Raw genomic sequence first — 16,160 nt, forward strand, 5'->3', positions numbered from 1 at the left:
ATTTCTTTTCCTGAAATGTGTGCCCAAAAACTCAAGCATTGTAAATCTCTCTAAATGTGCTGCCTACAGTCAGCAATATCATGTGCTCTGATATACCCCTCCAACAGGGCTTCATTTACACTTTCAATTTGAGTTTCCTCTCTGTTTCACACCACTAACAGAGCCAATCACTATTTGTTACACAGCAGAAGAACACGTTAAGAATAGTCTTCAATCTTTTCTTTGAACAGTAACATGGCCCTAACAAAATAGCATCAACTACAATAACATTTTTTATTGACATAGAAAAGTAGCTTCCATTTATATACTACATTTCTCTCAAGAGTACTTCTAATTTCCTAAAATGACAAGTTTACATATCTTATAGAAATTGCTCTGCATCATTAGCTTGCCAAGAATTTCATTTCATCAGAGTATCCAAGGCTAAGGACACATCAAAATGGAGAAGTTAATCAACACACACAGCTTTCAGAGTGATACACTGCAAGGAATTATGACCTGCATCACCACAGAAAGACTATTCAATTGAGCATACAATTCCCTACCAGCCTCGCATGGAGGAATAAACAAACAAAACCAACACACGAATGATCGCCTTAACAAATAAAGTCAGTCGAATCTACTTTAATATCATTATACTAGCAGCCATTATGACTACTCTATTTACCTAAATTAGAAAAAAGAAACTCAAACGTACTTACTGCTTGCTAGGTCACACGTTGAATATCATGTTTGCTTGAAAACATAGTAAGGCTATTTCTTCTGTTAGGTTTTCAGTTACAGATAGCCTTCCAATTTATGAAAGCTAACCAGGAAGCAACATGCAGCAGAGAGCACAAAAAGTCAAATCCTCTGACCATGGTAAAAATTAATTAAAGCAACAGAAAAGTTTTGGGAACTCTCTGGTGGGGTAATGAACTCTAAAGTAGAGAGTAAAAATAACAGAAAAGCAGCAAACCCTGTAATTGGCTAACCTGCTTCTGGATTAAAATTCTGGAAACGTAAGCTATATGCTTATTTCTAAGCAGGCACACCAAAGCAGAAACACACTCCTGGTATCTTCACAGGTGGCACGTGTCTGCCTTTCCATATTCATCCTTTTAGACTTCAATCACCTCTACGAGTTTCATTTCACTTCCCCACCTACCATAGCAAATTAAAAAATGAAAACCAATAGCCTGGCAGAATTTGAAATAAAGGCCTTTCTTAAAAAAAAGACAAAACACTTGCAGGAAGGTGGGAGAGTAGGGAAGAAATGACTGGTAAGTCTGAACCACCAGCTGAAGGTGGTCTAATACAGAAAGTGAAAAACGTAAACACAAGGCCAGTTAGTGATAGGGTGCTAGAAATTATTTTCACTGAAAACAGTACACACTATCACCTTCTGCTTTAAATATATGTGGTTTCCCAGAAGCATGCAGAAAAGCTGAGTAGAAGAAGAAGACAACCTGATGGTGCAGGGCCTAGTAAGATTAATGCTTCTGCAGAAAGCGTGCCAAAGCAGTAGTGTGCTCTTGGCAATTTATACCTGCTTATGGTATGCACCTAACTGAGAATTGATACGTAGCCTGGAGATGACTTAGCCCTGGATTTCCATTCTTCTGAATCAGGCATAATGCAAAGAAAAATCAGCATATACACTTGTGCGCACACACATGTGTGTGCAGTGGAGAGGACTGTGCCAACCACAATGACTATAATCAAGTATCCAGGGTCCTTCCTTCAGCTACAGAAACTTGAAGAAGTTAAGGTATTTGTTACATGCCGATTTTTTTTTTTAATGTTTCAGCAAAGATTAATGATACAGTCACTCTGACGGGAATAATAGCTTGAAAGCTTTCAGTTGTTCTAATTCTGCCACAGCATGCCACCTCTCAGAGAAAAAGAAAAAAAAGTTTGAGAAATTATGGAGCCAAGGCTTTGTTTTCTCCAAAACACAAGCCACATACCCTTCATGGTAAAGGCTGACTATGGCCAATTAGGGAAAGAGTCACAAGAAGTTTTGCGGGAAGCAACAATTAGAATACAAGATAGCCCTCCAGTGTTTGAAAGATGAAAAAAAATCAAAGGAAATTATGACTAGAGTAACATTAGGACCTTACATGCCAATTAGCAAAAAGGAAGAGCTCTAGCTTTAGTTTGTGGCAGGCTTCTGTACTGTTACACTTCTGTGCCAAGAAGTATACGGACATCACTGCTATTGTCTTTCTCCCTTTGACATGTGAACTGTGACGTTTTGTAGACTTACTTGAAGTCAGCTGCTAATAAATTAAATCCATTGTAAAGATGTCCTTCTACTGAAACTTTCTTCAAGTAAGAGTAGCTGTCCAGATCTGCAGTCAAGAAGTTTGTTACAAGAGCACCTAAGAAAGAGAAGTACATAGAGCAACTTGCATGGGTGAACTCGCTATTCTGACAGGCTTGGTAAAACAAATAGTAAGACACAAGATTCCTGTTACCAACAGGGTATAACGGGGGGGGGGGGGGGGGGGGGGGGAAGCCCAAACCCCCCAAACAAACCAACCAACCAGCCTTTAAAAGTCTTACAGCATTGTATCATGTTCACATTAAGAGCTTGACTTTTACTCTGAAGCTCTCAGTCAAAATTTCTATAGAATTCATATTTGCTAACTATTCTATACTGGATGTGCCTTTCCTCTCCTCCCCCCTCACCAAACTCTTTCTTGTCTTGCTTCATTTCCCTGATATATGACCCTAAAATGAATTACAAATGACATGGTCCATTTGTTTCTCTGTATAACATGTTTTGCCATTGCAATGTATTCCCAATGCAGTGCCATATGACAAACAGATCTATTTTTACTTTAAAAAAAAAACAAAACCAAAACAAACCCCCAAAAAACCAGAAAAACACCACACACACAGATGCACTCTTTTGGAAGAGGTTTTCTTTCCTATTATTTCTGCTCCTCTGATTTATCAATGTGTAGGGAAGAAGGGACTACCATAATCTTTTAGACTAACCTCTAGCATAATCCAAGTCACGTTGTTTCCCTGGCTTAAGTGTTTGAACAACAACATAAACATTTCAAGAAGTCTACTGTAATTTAAATCTAGCTCAATGCTTGTCTAGTTGTTCTGACTGTTAATTAGAATTACTGTCAAGAGAAGACGGTTGGTGCCGCATTTCTTGTCTGAACGTAACTTAGGCTCTAGGTACTATACCTTGTTTTACTTTTGCCTGCTTGATTAGAATATCATTATCGAAGTCAAGTTCCCCACACAGGTACTCAAAATCATCAGTTCACAGATTCTGTTTACAGCAATAACCATTTTGTTTGTCCATAAAGTGGTGTTAAAAAAATATTGTAACCATCACTATTTTACTGGGCCACCAGGGCTTGTTTCTCCACTTTCTTCTTTTTCTATTTCTACTCTTTCATACCTCTTCCTTTTGCATTTTTATCAATCTTTGGCTGCATATAGTTTGTCAGGGCTGCCATCTTGCCTTTCTTACTGATTCCCAGCCACGTCCCACCTTCTTTTCCTTCCTCCATATCCAGACCTAATGGAATAAGTAAGAGTTAGGCTATTACATTCATTTTAAAAAATCTCAAGCTTGAAATCAGAATTTCTTAATGAAAATCCGGAGTCTCGTTCATGTGGATAAAATGCAGTAGGTACAAGACTGTCTTTCTGGACAAGTGAGGTAAGCCCACTTAAATTACCTGCCCTCCAATTCTGCACTATTAAATTTTTCCAAGCTACTGCAATAATAGATGAGAGAGAATGAGAAAATTAAATGTAAAAGCAAAATTATAAGCTTTGCCTATATGCTAAAATACATATAAAACTTTAAGTAAGCTCAGAATGCTTGTTAGCTCAAAAGCAAATCTCAGAAGATTAATGTTATTTGTGAGTTTAAATTCACAAGTAACCAGAAAAATTTAGAGTAAGCTACGTAACTGATAAAATCTTGGACTCTGGTAACAGTAATTTACATTGAGGAAGGGGACCCGCAAAAGCGAAGCCCACAACCAAACCTCTTGAAAGAGAGTACAAGTTAAAAAAACCCAACACACTACCTATTTGTAATGAGCTCATGTTAACCAGCAAGCATTTTATGGAAAAACTAGTTTAATAACATGTATACTGTTAGAAACCTTTTAATTCTGAATCATCATGTCATAAGATAACTTTCATTAGAAGATCAAAAGAACAGGTTTTAGATCCTTAGTCAGGAGCTTCTTTCTTTCTTCAGTATCCAAAACTTCAATATTGAGTTTAGCCACATCACATCTTTACACAATACTTTTACTACTGTTCTCTCCCTTAACTGAAAGGCACACAAAAGAAAAACATACAGCTCTGTTGACCACTGCCCAGTGATTCACATATAGCAATTCCTGCTTTCTGAAATTGCTGCAAGTGCAAAATATGTTTTCATTTTAAAGTCATACAAAGAATAAATTTGATTTATTTTCGTTCAACTTGCTGCTTTCCTCTGAGCTAACATTAACAACTCAAAGGCATATATTCATGGCATCTCCACAGATACACCCCCTGCTGGAGAATACACCAGTTTCTTATGCCAAACACGGCCAGAGCCGATAAAGATATAAGACAAAAATTCAGGGCCCTTCAGTTTTCAGGATAGTTTTTTGTTTGTTTGTTTTAAACTGCTACATAGCAGGGGAAGCAGCATCCAGAATGGCTGGCACGGAACAGAAACTACAGCCAGAACTTCAGAAGCAAGGGAGTTGCAGTGCAGTGGGAGTAATTTATCCTTACAGGCCTCCCTGCCAATGACAATAACACACAGCATCAACAAAGAGCATTCGCAAAGTCAAAATCTTGCATTTAAACAATGCTTTGTCTTCCAGAGCTTCACTTCTGTTTCTGAGAAAAGGCAGAAGTATTGATTATACTTAAAAATGACTACGGAGAGATTCCCTACAAAAGAGAACCAGACAGCTGAGCGGCTGTACTATCAGTTTAGCAAAATGTAGACGTGAAAGCTAATAGACTGATGGATCAATAACTAAAATTATTCTGTAGCCTATACATTATTAACTTACAAGAAACCAGAAAGTTTCCACTTTCTTGAGGCTTGGTTTAATGGTTTCAAGTCATTATTACAGACAATGAGACTGTGGAATAACTAATTCCACCTATTTTAAGAAGTATTTCAGTGTATCTGACAAAGCTAAAGTAATTGTTTGTGATGGACAAATTAATCTGATATATTTCCATTGCACTGCTCAGACTGAAATCAGTTAAAGAACATAAAATTGGGAAAAAAACACAAGATATTAAAACACAAATAAGATAATAGCACAACACATCTTTCAAACTTATGACATGCTTTCCCCAGAAGCATAGGGAAGAAGCATATTTCTTATTAGAAATGCAACACCACCACCCCAATAACAAAAAATCCAGGCCATAATTCCCTTATAAATTGTATGAAAGCCACTCAAAACAACAAGCCATACATACCACTAAGGATCTCATTGCTGCTGTCCCAAAAATCTGCCGATTTGGATGGTCTGTGGTAAAATTCATCTCTATTAGCTGCTAGAATAAGCCTGTAGAACACAAGAGGGAAAACATACTACTACTTACAAATAGGAACTTCACCGTACAGGTGGGAACAGAATCCAATTGTTGCCACAGCATTAGCTCATCTTAGGTATGAAACCATCCTTTATCCTCCCGTCTTATCTTTATCACTCAGTGTAAAGGTCGAATGACATCCGACAGCAGCCTTCTCTCTCATTGTCTTGAGACACTCAGCAGGTCTATCTTGTTGTGTTAATGAGGCAGCTATTATTTTCAAAGAATAATACTTACAACGCAAGAGATAGAATTAAGATTGCATAAGCAATCTTAAGATTCCTCAGCGTGTGAAGTTACAGCTCAATTAAAGAAAATTTAAAGGTAACTTAGATTTATAGGTAACTTATAAAAAAAATCTGAAGCATGAGAGTATGTTTGTACTGTATCTTTACTTAGGATCATGTGCTCACAGTATTTGTTAATTTAACTTTGACTCCTAAAGCTCTGCTTGTGTGGTTCAAAGATACAAGTCAGATGCTTTTGTCTGTAAGTACCCAGGGCAGAGATAAATTTGTGATAGTCTCAAAGGTCCAGCCCCACTGAAATTCATCTGAAGAAACAACAGCATGCTCAAGGAGGCAGAGAAGTAAAGAGAAAAGGCATGGGTTTTTGTTAAACTCAAGAGGTATTTTGGTGGGGCTTTTCTCCTTTGTTTTTTGTTGTTTTGTGGGTTTTTTCATGTGTAGTTGCTTGCATAAGCTGAGTTCGACCAGAACAGTAGGACAAAATAGTTGAATCCTTAATGAGAGTCAGCCCTTGCAGCAGAGAAACTACAAGCAGCCCTGGAGGTGACACAATCAGGAGGTAGGAAGAAGTTATGAAAAATAATATGCAACTGAAAAATGCTGCTGAATGAAATCCATTATTTGTATTTAGAAATAAACACATCACTCCACAAGACCAAGTGCTGTCCTGACAAAAAGCATGCTGCAGCTCTTCATGTGCCATCTAAAATCTGATAATTTATAGAAACCAAACAGATATTAAACACCACCAGACATTATTAGGAAATGTCAGTGACAGAAAATTCTGCTAGCTCTGCCTGCTTCCCTCTGCTCTGTTCTTTGATTATTATCGCAAATGGCACCTGCAGACTTGAAAGACCACGTTCAACATGATATTTAAGAAGCAGCGGACATCCAAGATAGGACAGGTCTTCCTCAGAAGTTCCAGGCTTGGTAGCAGTGCAGACCAGTCAAATTCTACAATAACACCAGTTCAAGTCAGTCGGGCTGTGAATGTAAAGCAGGTAAGACTTACACAGTCAGTACAGCTGGACAGCCTCAGAGGAATTTAGAACAGCCTCAGTTCTTGGGCTTTGAAAAGCAAGAACTGTTACTCTGTCCGTTTCACCCAGCAGAAGTTATTAAAACAAAGCAACTTGTTTGGTGTGCTCCCTTACAGGCCATACAAGTACCTTACTGAATGCATGTTACAGTCATTTCACTAGCAGTGTTAGCACTGGAACACTAGAAAGAGTCTAGGCTAACCTGACTGTGCACATCCACCTTTTCAAAGTGAGAAAGTTAACATTTTCTGTTATTCAAAAACCATGGAAGACAGCATCAGAAACTAAATTTAATGACTTACTGCAACATCAAATAGATGCAGGGTATCTATAAATAAAAGCTTGAGTTAGAAGTGCTACTGGGTTTCTGTACTGAGAATCAGCATTCAGACACCGCCATTTTCAAACCTGTAGATGAGCTTTCATTTGATGGTGCTCTTCCATCAGTCTTCTTTCAATCATTATTTTGGAATTAAAAAAAAAAAAAAATTTTTTTTTTTTCCATTGGTAGCACATCCTCACCTGAAGAGCAGGTAATGGATTTGGTTGATCCAAGCAAAGGGCAAAAGACAACTGTAACCCTAGGCGAGCCATATGCTGGAGACTCAGGGCAACGAGTGACTGCAGACACGCTTGTGCGCAACTCCACCACACCATGCCGGCATCCAGCAGCTAGGGCTTCCAAAGTCCTGCTCATTATTACCCATAACGCGACTTGCCTTTATTTCAATTGCGAGTTTCTGGGTGTTTCCCATTCTCTCCAGCTATGTTGCTTAATATTTAATTTTAATGAAATGCCATCTTTCAGAAGCCTGCAGATTTTATTAACCAGTTTCCTATAACCTCAGTATCTTCTTCGCTGTCCGTTCCTCCTACCAGCTGCACGTCAATTACATTTACACAGCAGAAGCCAAGTTTGCTACTGTAAACCGAAATTAGACCATACGGTTTTCATTCTAATTTTTAAGCCGCAACACACAAGAATCAACTCCAAGGAAATCTCATTACTTTACCCAGCATTCAAATGTTTCTGGACCTTTCCTGCAAATTCATCTCTTCATTAACACAACGTTAAATGTTTTAAAACATGATCATGAGGTGCCAGCTGCACATTAGAAATACTACAGATAAAGAATTATAATCAGCTATAGAGAAATTAATGGCTAACACTTCAATGGCATCCTTTCTGTAAGGAAGAGGCTTAGTATTTTGCCCAAATATAGCATCTGTTGGAAAGCACAGCACATGTACATTTTTATCTTTCCAATCAAATAATCCTAACATCATTCCTTTCAGACTTGCAGTGTTGCTCTTCTTCTAGCTGATTCTAGTCTTCGTTTACAGCATGCATCTTCCTTTTACAGATTTTTATTTAAATAAACATCTCTACTGTTAAAAAATAGTTTGGCTGAAGTGCAATTCTTATTTCCTGAAGCTCCAATTATATTTTGCCTTCAGTAATTCTTGACACGAAACCATGGTTTGTTTATAGTATCTAAATACTAAAAATAAGCGAAGTCTTTCTGGTGTGATTGAATATTCCCCATCTCAAGTTTAATACACAGACTCCTAAATTTAGCACAAGGCTAGTATACAGGATCGCTATAATCAAAACATCTTCATTTTGTCTTTTATGAAACATAATCAGACCGAAAAGGAGCAATATTAAGTGACCCTCATCTTCTAATAAACTGCAAAAAGCCTATTCAGCTATTTTTATAGCTGAAATAATTCAACTGTATTAGGATTTACGTATTAAGATTTATTTTAATGTTGAGGCAGAGAGATGAAAACATGAGAAATCATTCCATTAAAGCAATTTCCTACAATGTAATTCAGTTCCATAAAAAAAAAAAAAAAGACTGTGATTATAGTTTTGAAGCCTGAAACGTATTTATTTGTAAGACGCACACAGTATAGTTCAGGAAGATGTAAAGGCAGCATGTTACCTTTGACAATAATAATGGACTACAGTAAAGCATTTCTTACAATGCACTAAACTTTACTACAAATAGGCCTGTAGAGAGAACACAGAGGAAAAAGGGTAGAACAGCAAGTTGCAAGGGTACATGAAGACAGAGATTCATTAGTGTATCGCAAAGGTGAACTGTAAGCTTTTTGCTTAATTAGGTGCTCGTGAAAATTGGCCAACGTATTGCTCTAGAAACCAAAGGAGCATTTTCCATCCAGGCAGACTAAGTGCTATGGAGAACATGTTTTAGTTTGAGCAAGTTTATTGGCTACAAGAAAATGGCCAATGATATGCAGTTTGTCTTTTCCATCTTTAATGCCTATTTTAGACACTTTCTTTTAGTTAGAGATGCAAAGTAGAGGATAGTAAAAAAAAAAAAATAATTGTAGATGCCTGTTTTAATGTGGACAGACAAATTAGCATGTCTGCAGGTACACGAATCCCCTTTTGGTTGGGAAAACTGTTCCAAGACCTCACCGTGAAATAAACAGAGCTATAGCACAGAGTAACACACACGAGTTGTCAGGAAAAATTACGCGTAGCAAGAGACTAGTATAGAGGTCTAATTTGGTCTAACGGCTATAATAGTGTTCAGAGAATTAGGAGGGCTGGGTACTATTCCCAGCTGATACTCAGACCTATGTCCTTCAGAAAGCTGAGGCAAAGGTGAAAAAAACCTTAGGAACAGTTTAAGAAGAAAGAACTTCAACATTCTTCCAAATAAAGACAAACAGAAAGATTTAGTTATGGTGTGTTAAGGAAAAAAAAAAAGGAGGACTAAAGTTATGTATCTGATGTTAAAATCTGACACCAAGAACACTATGACCTGGCACTTATCACTGAAACAGATGGCTCATAGTAATTTATCTCAGAGGTATAGAGTAAGACATCGCCTAAAAAAAAAAAAAAAAAAAAAACGAGAAAGTTAAATACCATTAAATATTCCTGAATTTGGGCCAAAACATCTTAAAAGTGTTTTCCTATTTTGTCACTGATAGCAAGTTGTTTTCTGCTATAAATCAATAATTTCAATCTTGATGCAATTTTTTATAGCAAGCAAGCTACTATAAGTTTTAATTTTAAATATTGATCATGGCAGAAAGTTCACTTGGCAAACAACTACAGTTTACATCCAAAGGATTTTCCCAAGAGGCATCAAATTGATGGATCTGTCTTTGGCTAACTAGCAACACAAAGAAAGTCAGACCAAATAAATGGATATATTAATTCAACACCAGTCACATAATAAACAAAAGCCCTTTTGAGGCAGATTCCAGATGCAGAAAGGAATGCACTCTATGGACAATTGAAGCTTCGGTTCTCATTTCCTTTCTTTCTATAGAATGGCATCTGCTTCTCAATACACAAGGGCAGAACAACAAGTCAATGAAAGGCACAACGATTTACTGAGCATACCGAGTGATGGGTTCTGGATGAATACCAGCAATCTTACCCCACAAAGTAATATGGGACCTATACAGTATGTATAAATACAGAAAGCAATAGAACTCTGCAGTGTTTTTACTGGCCTGAAGTGCTGTCTTTCTATTACATACAGAATGTACTCAAAGCTACTGATGTTGGATATGAACTTTTAAAATTAAGGGCTGTAATGAGAGGGAAAATTATTAAAGTTTAATGTTTGGGAAACACACTGTATGACATCAACACATCCAGTTAAACTTGCTTAGAAGAATGGATGCTTGTTTTGTCTTAAGCTGTTGGCTAAATATCTCATGCACATGACTACTAGTTTGTTACCTAAAATTGTAATTAATTTTAAATTTTAATTACATAAAATTTTAATATGACTGTTAGTTTGAAGTTCCTTATTCTCCAGTTCACAGCACTACTTGTTTTACATCGATACAGGAGTATAATCAGTTTGAAAGCAGTGAGATTTGATTTCCAGCATTTTCTGAAATTGTAAGTACTTAATTTTAGGACAAACAGCAACTGAGGATCTTTAAGTACACCTTGTCCCAAAAGCAAACCGATAGGCATAAATAACCTTGACCTCATCTATCCATTTTTAAAAAGCAACTGCACCTATTCACAAGCTAGCCAGTTCTGTCAAAATCACAGAGGAAGAGCAAGCAGTGGTAGCCACGACGTAACATGGAACAGAGCAGTGAACTACGCAGTGAACAAGAAGGTACTGTCCTTGGGAGGAAGCAGGACAAAGTGGCAATTCAAAGTTCACCAGAAGCTACCTAAGCAGTTAAGTTTCAGTATTAGTACCTTTTGGATTCATAGCGTATTACTCCCTCAGCTTACAAGACTGGACCAGCACATATTAACAGAAGAGAAATTAATACAGAGTCAATAACTGCAATACTTCTGCTCTACTGCCTGCGCATTACTTTCCAGGCTAAATTCCAATTGTTAGTTTCAAACTGAAAGCCCTAAACATATCTACCCTATTGAAAGAAATTGCGTCTTTTCCTGAACCTCATTGCTACAGCTGCGATGCCCCAACAAACACAATTCCCCGCAGTTTAAATGATAAAGTAGAAGGCAGGACTTTCAAACTTTAGATTACAATATTTAAAGGATTTATCCTACAGCACACGATAGACCACCATCAAAAGGTCCACGATTACAAAGCCCAAGTCTTCTGACATAGTCTAAAAACAAAGGGTTCTCGAAAGGTTACAGTAAGTCCTCCAACGGGGAAAGTCAAAGTTAAACATTACAAAAGCATAATTGAACATCTAATACTGACTTGAGTTTCCAATTCAAACATTGGCTACAAAAAGAAACTGTATAAAAAAAATTATAGAAACAGGTCTGTTTTAACTAGAACCATCTTTACCTGTATGCATTTTTTGAAACTGGTCGGGGGTCAAATTTGAATAGAAGGATGCACATTGAAGAACTGATGTTTAAATCTTGCTTCTTCCACAAACGCTCACTGCAAGGTCATTCTGTAAGAGCCTACAAAGTGAATAAAGATTATCTATTATACTGCAAATTATAAAAAGATAACCTTGCTTCTACACTGAAGCTTAAAGATTGCAATGCTCTCACTAACAACTCTCAATAAAAATAAATAAAACAGGACTTCCAAAATAGATTTCTTTCAATGAATGGTTTACTACCAAGATTCTTATAGTGGTTGTTTCAAAGTTATGCTTGGCTAATGCAGATTTGTAGGAAAGAAACAAGCATTAGAAAGATACTGACCAAGTCTAGAGCACTAGCAATACGTGAAAGACAGACTATTATGCAACTTTCTGCTCATTACCAATAAAGTACCACTAGGTTTTTTTTCCCCTGTCTTAGGTAAGGCAAAATGCTTCTATTAGAATAAAGGAGAAAGTAAGACTCAAACTGTTGCAGAACCTGGAAGAAAGCCCGATCAAAGACACTCCCAAACCTGTAAATAAAGTACACTTTAGGCCAAGCTATTATTAAAGTCCAGGAGAAAGTATTATTGTTTATCATTGGGAAAAACATCAGGTACAAAACAAAAAATACACCGGACCAGAGTGTGCATTTTGATGAATGGTTTCCAGCACTTGTGGTACGTTTAAAATTCTGACCATGCTCAGATGGCATGACAAACATGCTTTCTACTTCAAAACCACATAACAGCTTTCAAATATTTTGTGTTGCCCCAATGAAAATTTTTCTGATAATAAAACCACAACCTGATCCTTACTTTTTGTGGCTGCTATAACGGTTATCAGAATGTTACCAACCAACCACACATAACCATGTTTTACTGCTACTGAGAGTTTTTTCCATGCAAAAGTTTTCAAGGTAGGCGAAGAGGGGAAGGGGACAGGCAGAATTCAATACCACAACTCTAAAACCATCTCAGCAACCCAGTGACTGAATCAACTTCTGTACAAAGAGTAAGATTTTTCACCATACTTCCAGATACGTAAAGAGCGTCTCTCTCGCTCTTTAATTTCCACATCATTTACCTTAAGAGATATAAGGAAATGGATAATCTTGACTACATTTCATATTACCAGAAGTAGTGCTACAAGTACAGCGTTTATACAGATTTTTTTTAATTAACAGCTTGCCAGCAGCTGCTGGCTCCTGTTAAGTCACAGTTCAGCACCACAACTAGCTTGCTGTCGCTGTCATGGCACAAGTTCAGTCTTGCTATCTAATATTCTGCAAAAAGACTCTTCTCTTGCAGGAAATGAAATAACTCAAAAAGAGGCGCAACACTCCTGACACGCTTGCCAAGGCAAAAGAAAATTAGTGCAGGAGAGTGTGTGTGTGTATGTATGTATCTCTATCTCACTAAGTATTTGAAATTCTGTTCTGTGACAAAAGGAATTTCCCTCCCAAGACAACTTCATAGTCTACTAGCTAAGGGCAGCAATAGCCTGGTTATCCAAACTATTTTCTGTTTAACAGCTTACACAATAAGGCATCAGAGAAAACAGAATTAAATCACACTGCAGGCTTGCTTCGCCTCTAACACGTCAATCCCAAAATAACTGGTTTAGAAATTAATCATAAATTGAAGATGCAGACTTGAATTTTGGATAACTGATTTACTAGTGAGATGTTTAAAAAGACCCATAGGCAGCTTTGTTTAGAAAATCTAATTAGTCTTAAGAAGGTATTATCACCCTTCTCAGACTCCTATTACTGCATTTTCAATAGACTGCAATCATACTGGACTTTACAACTGAACTACCAGTTCTGGAAGACTTTTAGCTTTTCACAAAACTCAGGATCTTGTATCCCAGCTGCTTTATGTCACTAAGCATCAATAACACTGACCTGTTCACACCTTCCACTCCAACTCTTAAAAAGAAGCTGAAGCAAAACAAAATTACAGCCACGGTTCAAATCACAGAGCACAAATTTCCTAGAGCAACAGACAGCTGATGAATTAGAGCACAGTGCCATTTCCAGATAATATAATTAAAACATAACACAACCCTAGGTACTTCTGAAACCTTTTATACTTATTTTTTTACTTTAGATTTCTGATGCTGTCTAGATATCCAGGCAGTATCTATATGCCATACCCCAGCTCAGTTTCTTTATTCAGGATACCATTTCTTCTACCAGAAGGGATTTAATTGCAGAGCTTCCTATTCATGATTTCTCCTCTGGAACATTACGTAGTTCTTTATTCTGCACCAGCTACCTTTCTTTTAATCTTGTCTTCTCTCAGTCCAGATTCTTCTTGCCTTGCTTTATGTCCTCCTCTTGCCTCCAAGCATACTCTGCCTCTAGATACTTGCTTTATCACTGGACATTTATCTTTCTTTGGTAATTTTTCTGTCCCCAGAAGAACATGGAAGATGGGCTTCTTCATGACTCAGGTTCTTCAGCATGCTTATTGTGCATCCAGAATGTAGTCACGAAGATTATTCACTTCTACAGCACCTTCCAAAGAGGCCCCTACCATACACGCAGCAATCCAACCAGCCCAGCTGACGAACTACACATTGCCTAACTGTAGGAGCTCGGGGTATCGTCACATCTGGCAGGTTTTCCCTGTTAGAAGACTGGGCTCCCAAATAATCCTCTCAAGGATGCACAATATGACATAAGCGTCCAGCAAGGTTGGGGCAAATAACAGGTACCCCTCTTTCCCGAATGATGCAAATCTCACAGTGGTTATTGTTCACGTAACTTAGTGCACAGGCTACACAGAAACCAAACAGGAGTTGGGGTTTTTTTCCCCTCCCCCTTCAAAAAGTGAATCTTTTTGCTGAAGTCATTACTGATGAGAGACTCAAATTATGACAGATGAGACCCTTCAACCCCCGCTCCCAACATTACAGTTAGAACATTGCAATAAATGTCAAACTAAGAACAAAGGTTTATTTTAGCTGACTGATTGTTGCTGTTCTGTTCCTCAAGCAATCTTCTCACAGACAGCTCCACAAGTAAATGGAAATGGCACTCCGTCCTTGACAACAACTTGACTGAACATGAAATTGGGAGCAGGAGGAATGTCAATGAACAATTGTGCTGTACCAGCTTGTGACGCTGGGCAAGACGTCCTCCTTCCTGCTGAAAGTTCTCTAGATGGGGAGGTCTGTGGACAACTGCTCCCCCAATATCTCAACAACAAGAGTTGCAGGCCGTGTTTAACCCACCCACACTGTAAAGATGCAAATAAGTTGCTGCACCAAAAAGGAAAAGCAATGAGTTTTCTGTTAAAAAACATGTTCAACATTAGCAGTTAGGAAAGCTAAACCTGGTAATAGCATTTCAAAGAGGCACACTCACGTTAGTCACATTTTTGAACACGCAAACTCTAACATACATTATTGGATCTGCTACTGCTAGTTGCACTTCTACAAAAAAAATCAAGTTTATCCCATGCTAGTGATTTCAATTATGTAGATTTCAATTTTACCATTCAAATCTTTGTTTTATCTTCTCTTTTCCTTTTTTTCCCCAATCTGCAGCCTACAGGGGAAGTAACCTTTTTGTCTCTGAACCAGAAAGCCACCAGAGCCAAGTATTAGCCAGTGACTCACGTGACGCACTGATGATGCCAAAAGGATCTGAATTAGTAATGGAAAAGTCTTTGCAAAAGAAGCAGCTGCAGCACAAGACTGATCCTAACCATGGCTCTGAGAATTCATGTTGCAAAATCTTCCTTGGAAGCCCACAAAAAAAATGGACAGATTATGACTGTTAAAATAAAAGACAGATAAAGACAAACTAAAGCTCTTTGGGATTAAGAAGTGTACCAAAAAGATAGATATATAGATATATATATAGATATATAACTATATTGAGCGAGTTCTTACCTGTTTATTGAGCAACTTTTTATAAAAAAATACAGTGACTTACAGTTCAGTTTAATAAGCAGTTCCATTGTGATTACAACTCTGCATATCCGTTGGAAGGTAAAGGGCTACAGCTTCTACTATCAAGGATATATTGATATATATGAAGGCTGCCCATCAAAAATGAACTTATGTCCATAAAACATATTAAATAAAATGCATTAACAGAGTGGTTCATGGAGCAAACAATACATTAGAACAATACTGTACACTATTGTTCACTGGTGCCTATTTCACATAGACAGAAATGTGATAGCTTCATTCTTTTGGCCTTTTCCTCAGTGTAAGCATCAAGACTGACATTTATAAATATTAAGCCATGCCAGACTATTTCAGAAACAACACTCATAGCTCAGAAGAGACCCCCTTCCAATCTACAGTTGAGAGGTACCCATTTACAGCATCAGCATGAATATGGTAGGCAATCCTTAAATTTTTTTTTTTTTTTTTTTTTTTTTTTTTTACAAAGTGCAAAGAAGTGCGCTTGGTGAAAGCAGGGATATAAAATACAATTATAATGGGGAACTGTCAC

At 37.5% G+C, this 16,160-nt stretch overlaps 1 protein-coding gene across 5 annotated transcripts in view; it reads right to left on the reverse strand.

Moving 5' to 3' along the window:
* TANGO2 (transport and golgi organization 2 homolog) overlaps nucleotides 1-16,160 on the reverse strand; it is a 44,757-nt gene that overhangs the window by 20,481 nt on the left and 8,116 nt on the right. For 3 of the 5 annotated variants that reach the window (XM_087754680.1, XM_087754682.1, XM_087754681.1), the window contains 4 exons: nucleotides 11,656-11,777; nucleotides 5,461-5,549; nucleotides 3,407-3,526; nucleotides 2,249-2,363 (listed from right to left, as the gene is read on the reverse strand). In XM_087754680.1, the coding sequence (XP_087610806.1) occupies nucleotides 2,249-2,363; nucleotides 3,407-3,526; nucleotides 5,461-5,549; nucleotides 11,656-11,711 (380 nt within the window). In that variant the 5' untranslated portion in view covers nucleotides 11,712-11,777. The remainder of the gene's footprint in view (nucleotides 1-2,248; nucleotides 2,364-3,406; nucleotides 3,527-5,460; nucleotides 5,550-11,655; nucleotides 11,778-16,160) is intronic. The other 2 variants (XM_087754683.1, XM_087754684.1) reach the window with 1 other exon arrangement.

Source organism: Nipponia nippon, unplaced genomic scaffold, assembly GCF_047370975.1.
Source record: "Nipponia nippon isolate SJK-2023a ecotype South Korea unplaced genomic scaffold, ASM4737097v1 scaffold_18, whole genome shotgun sequence".
NCBI classification, from domain to species: domain Eukaryota; kingdom Metazoa; phylum Chordata; class Aves; order Pelecaniformes; family Threskiornithidae; genus Nipponia; species Nipponia nippon.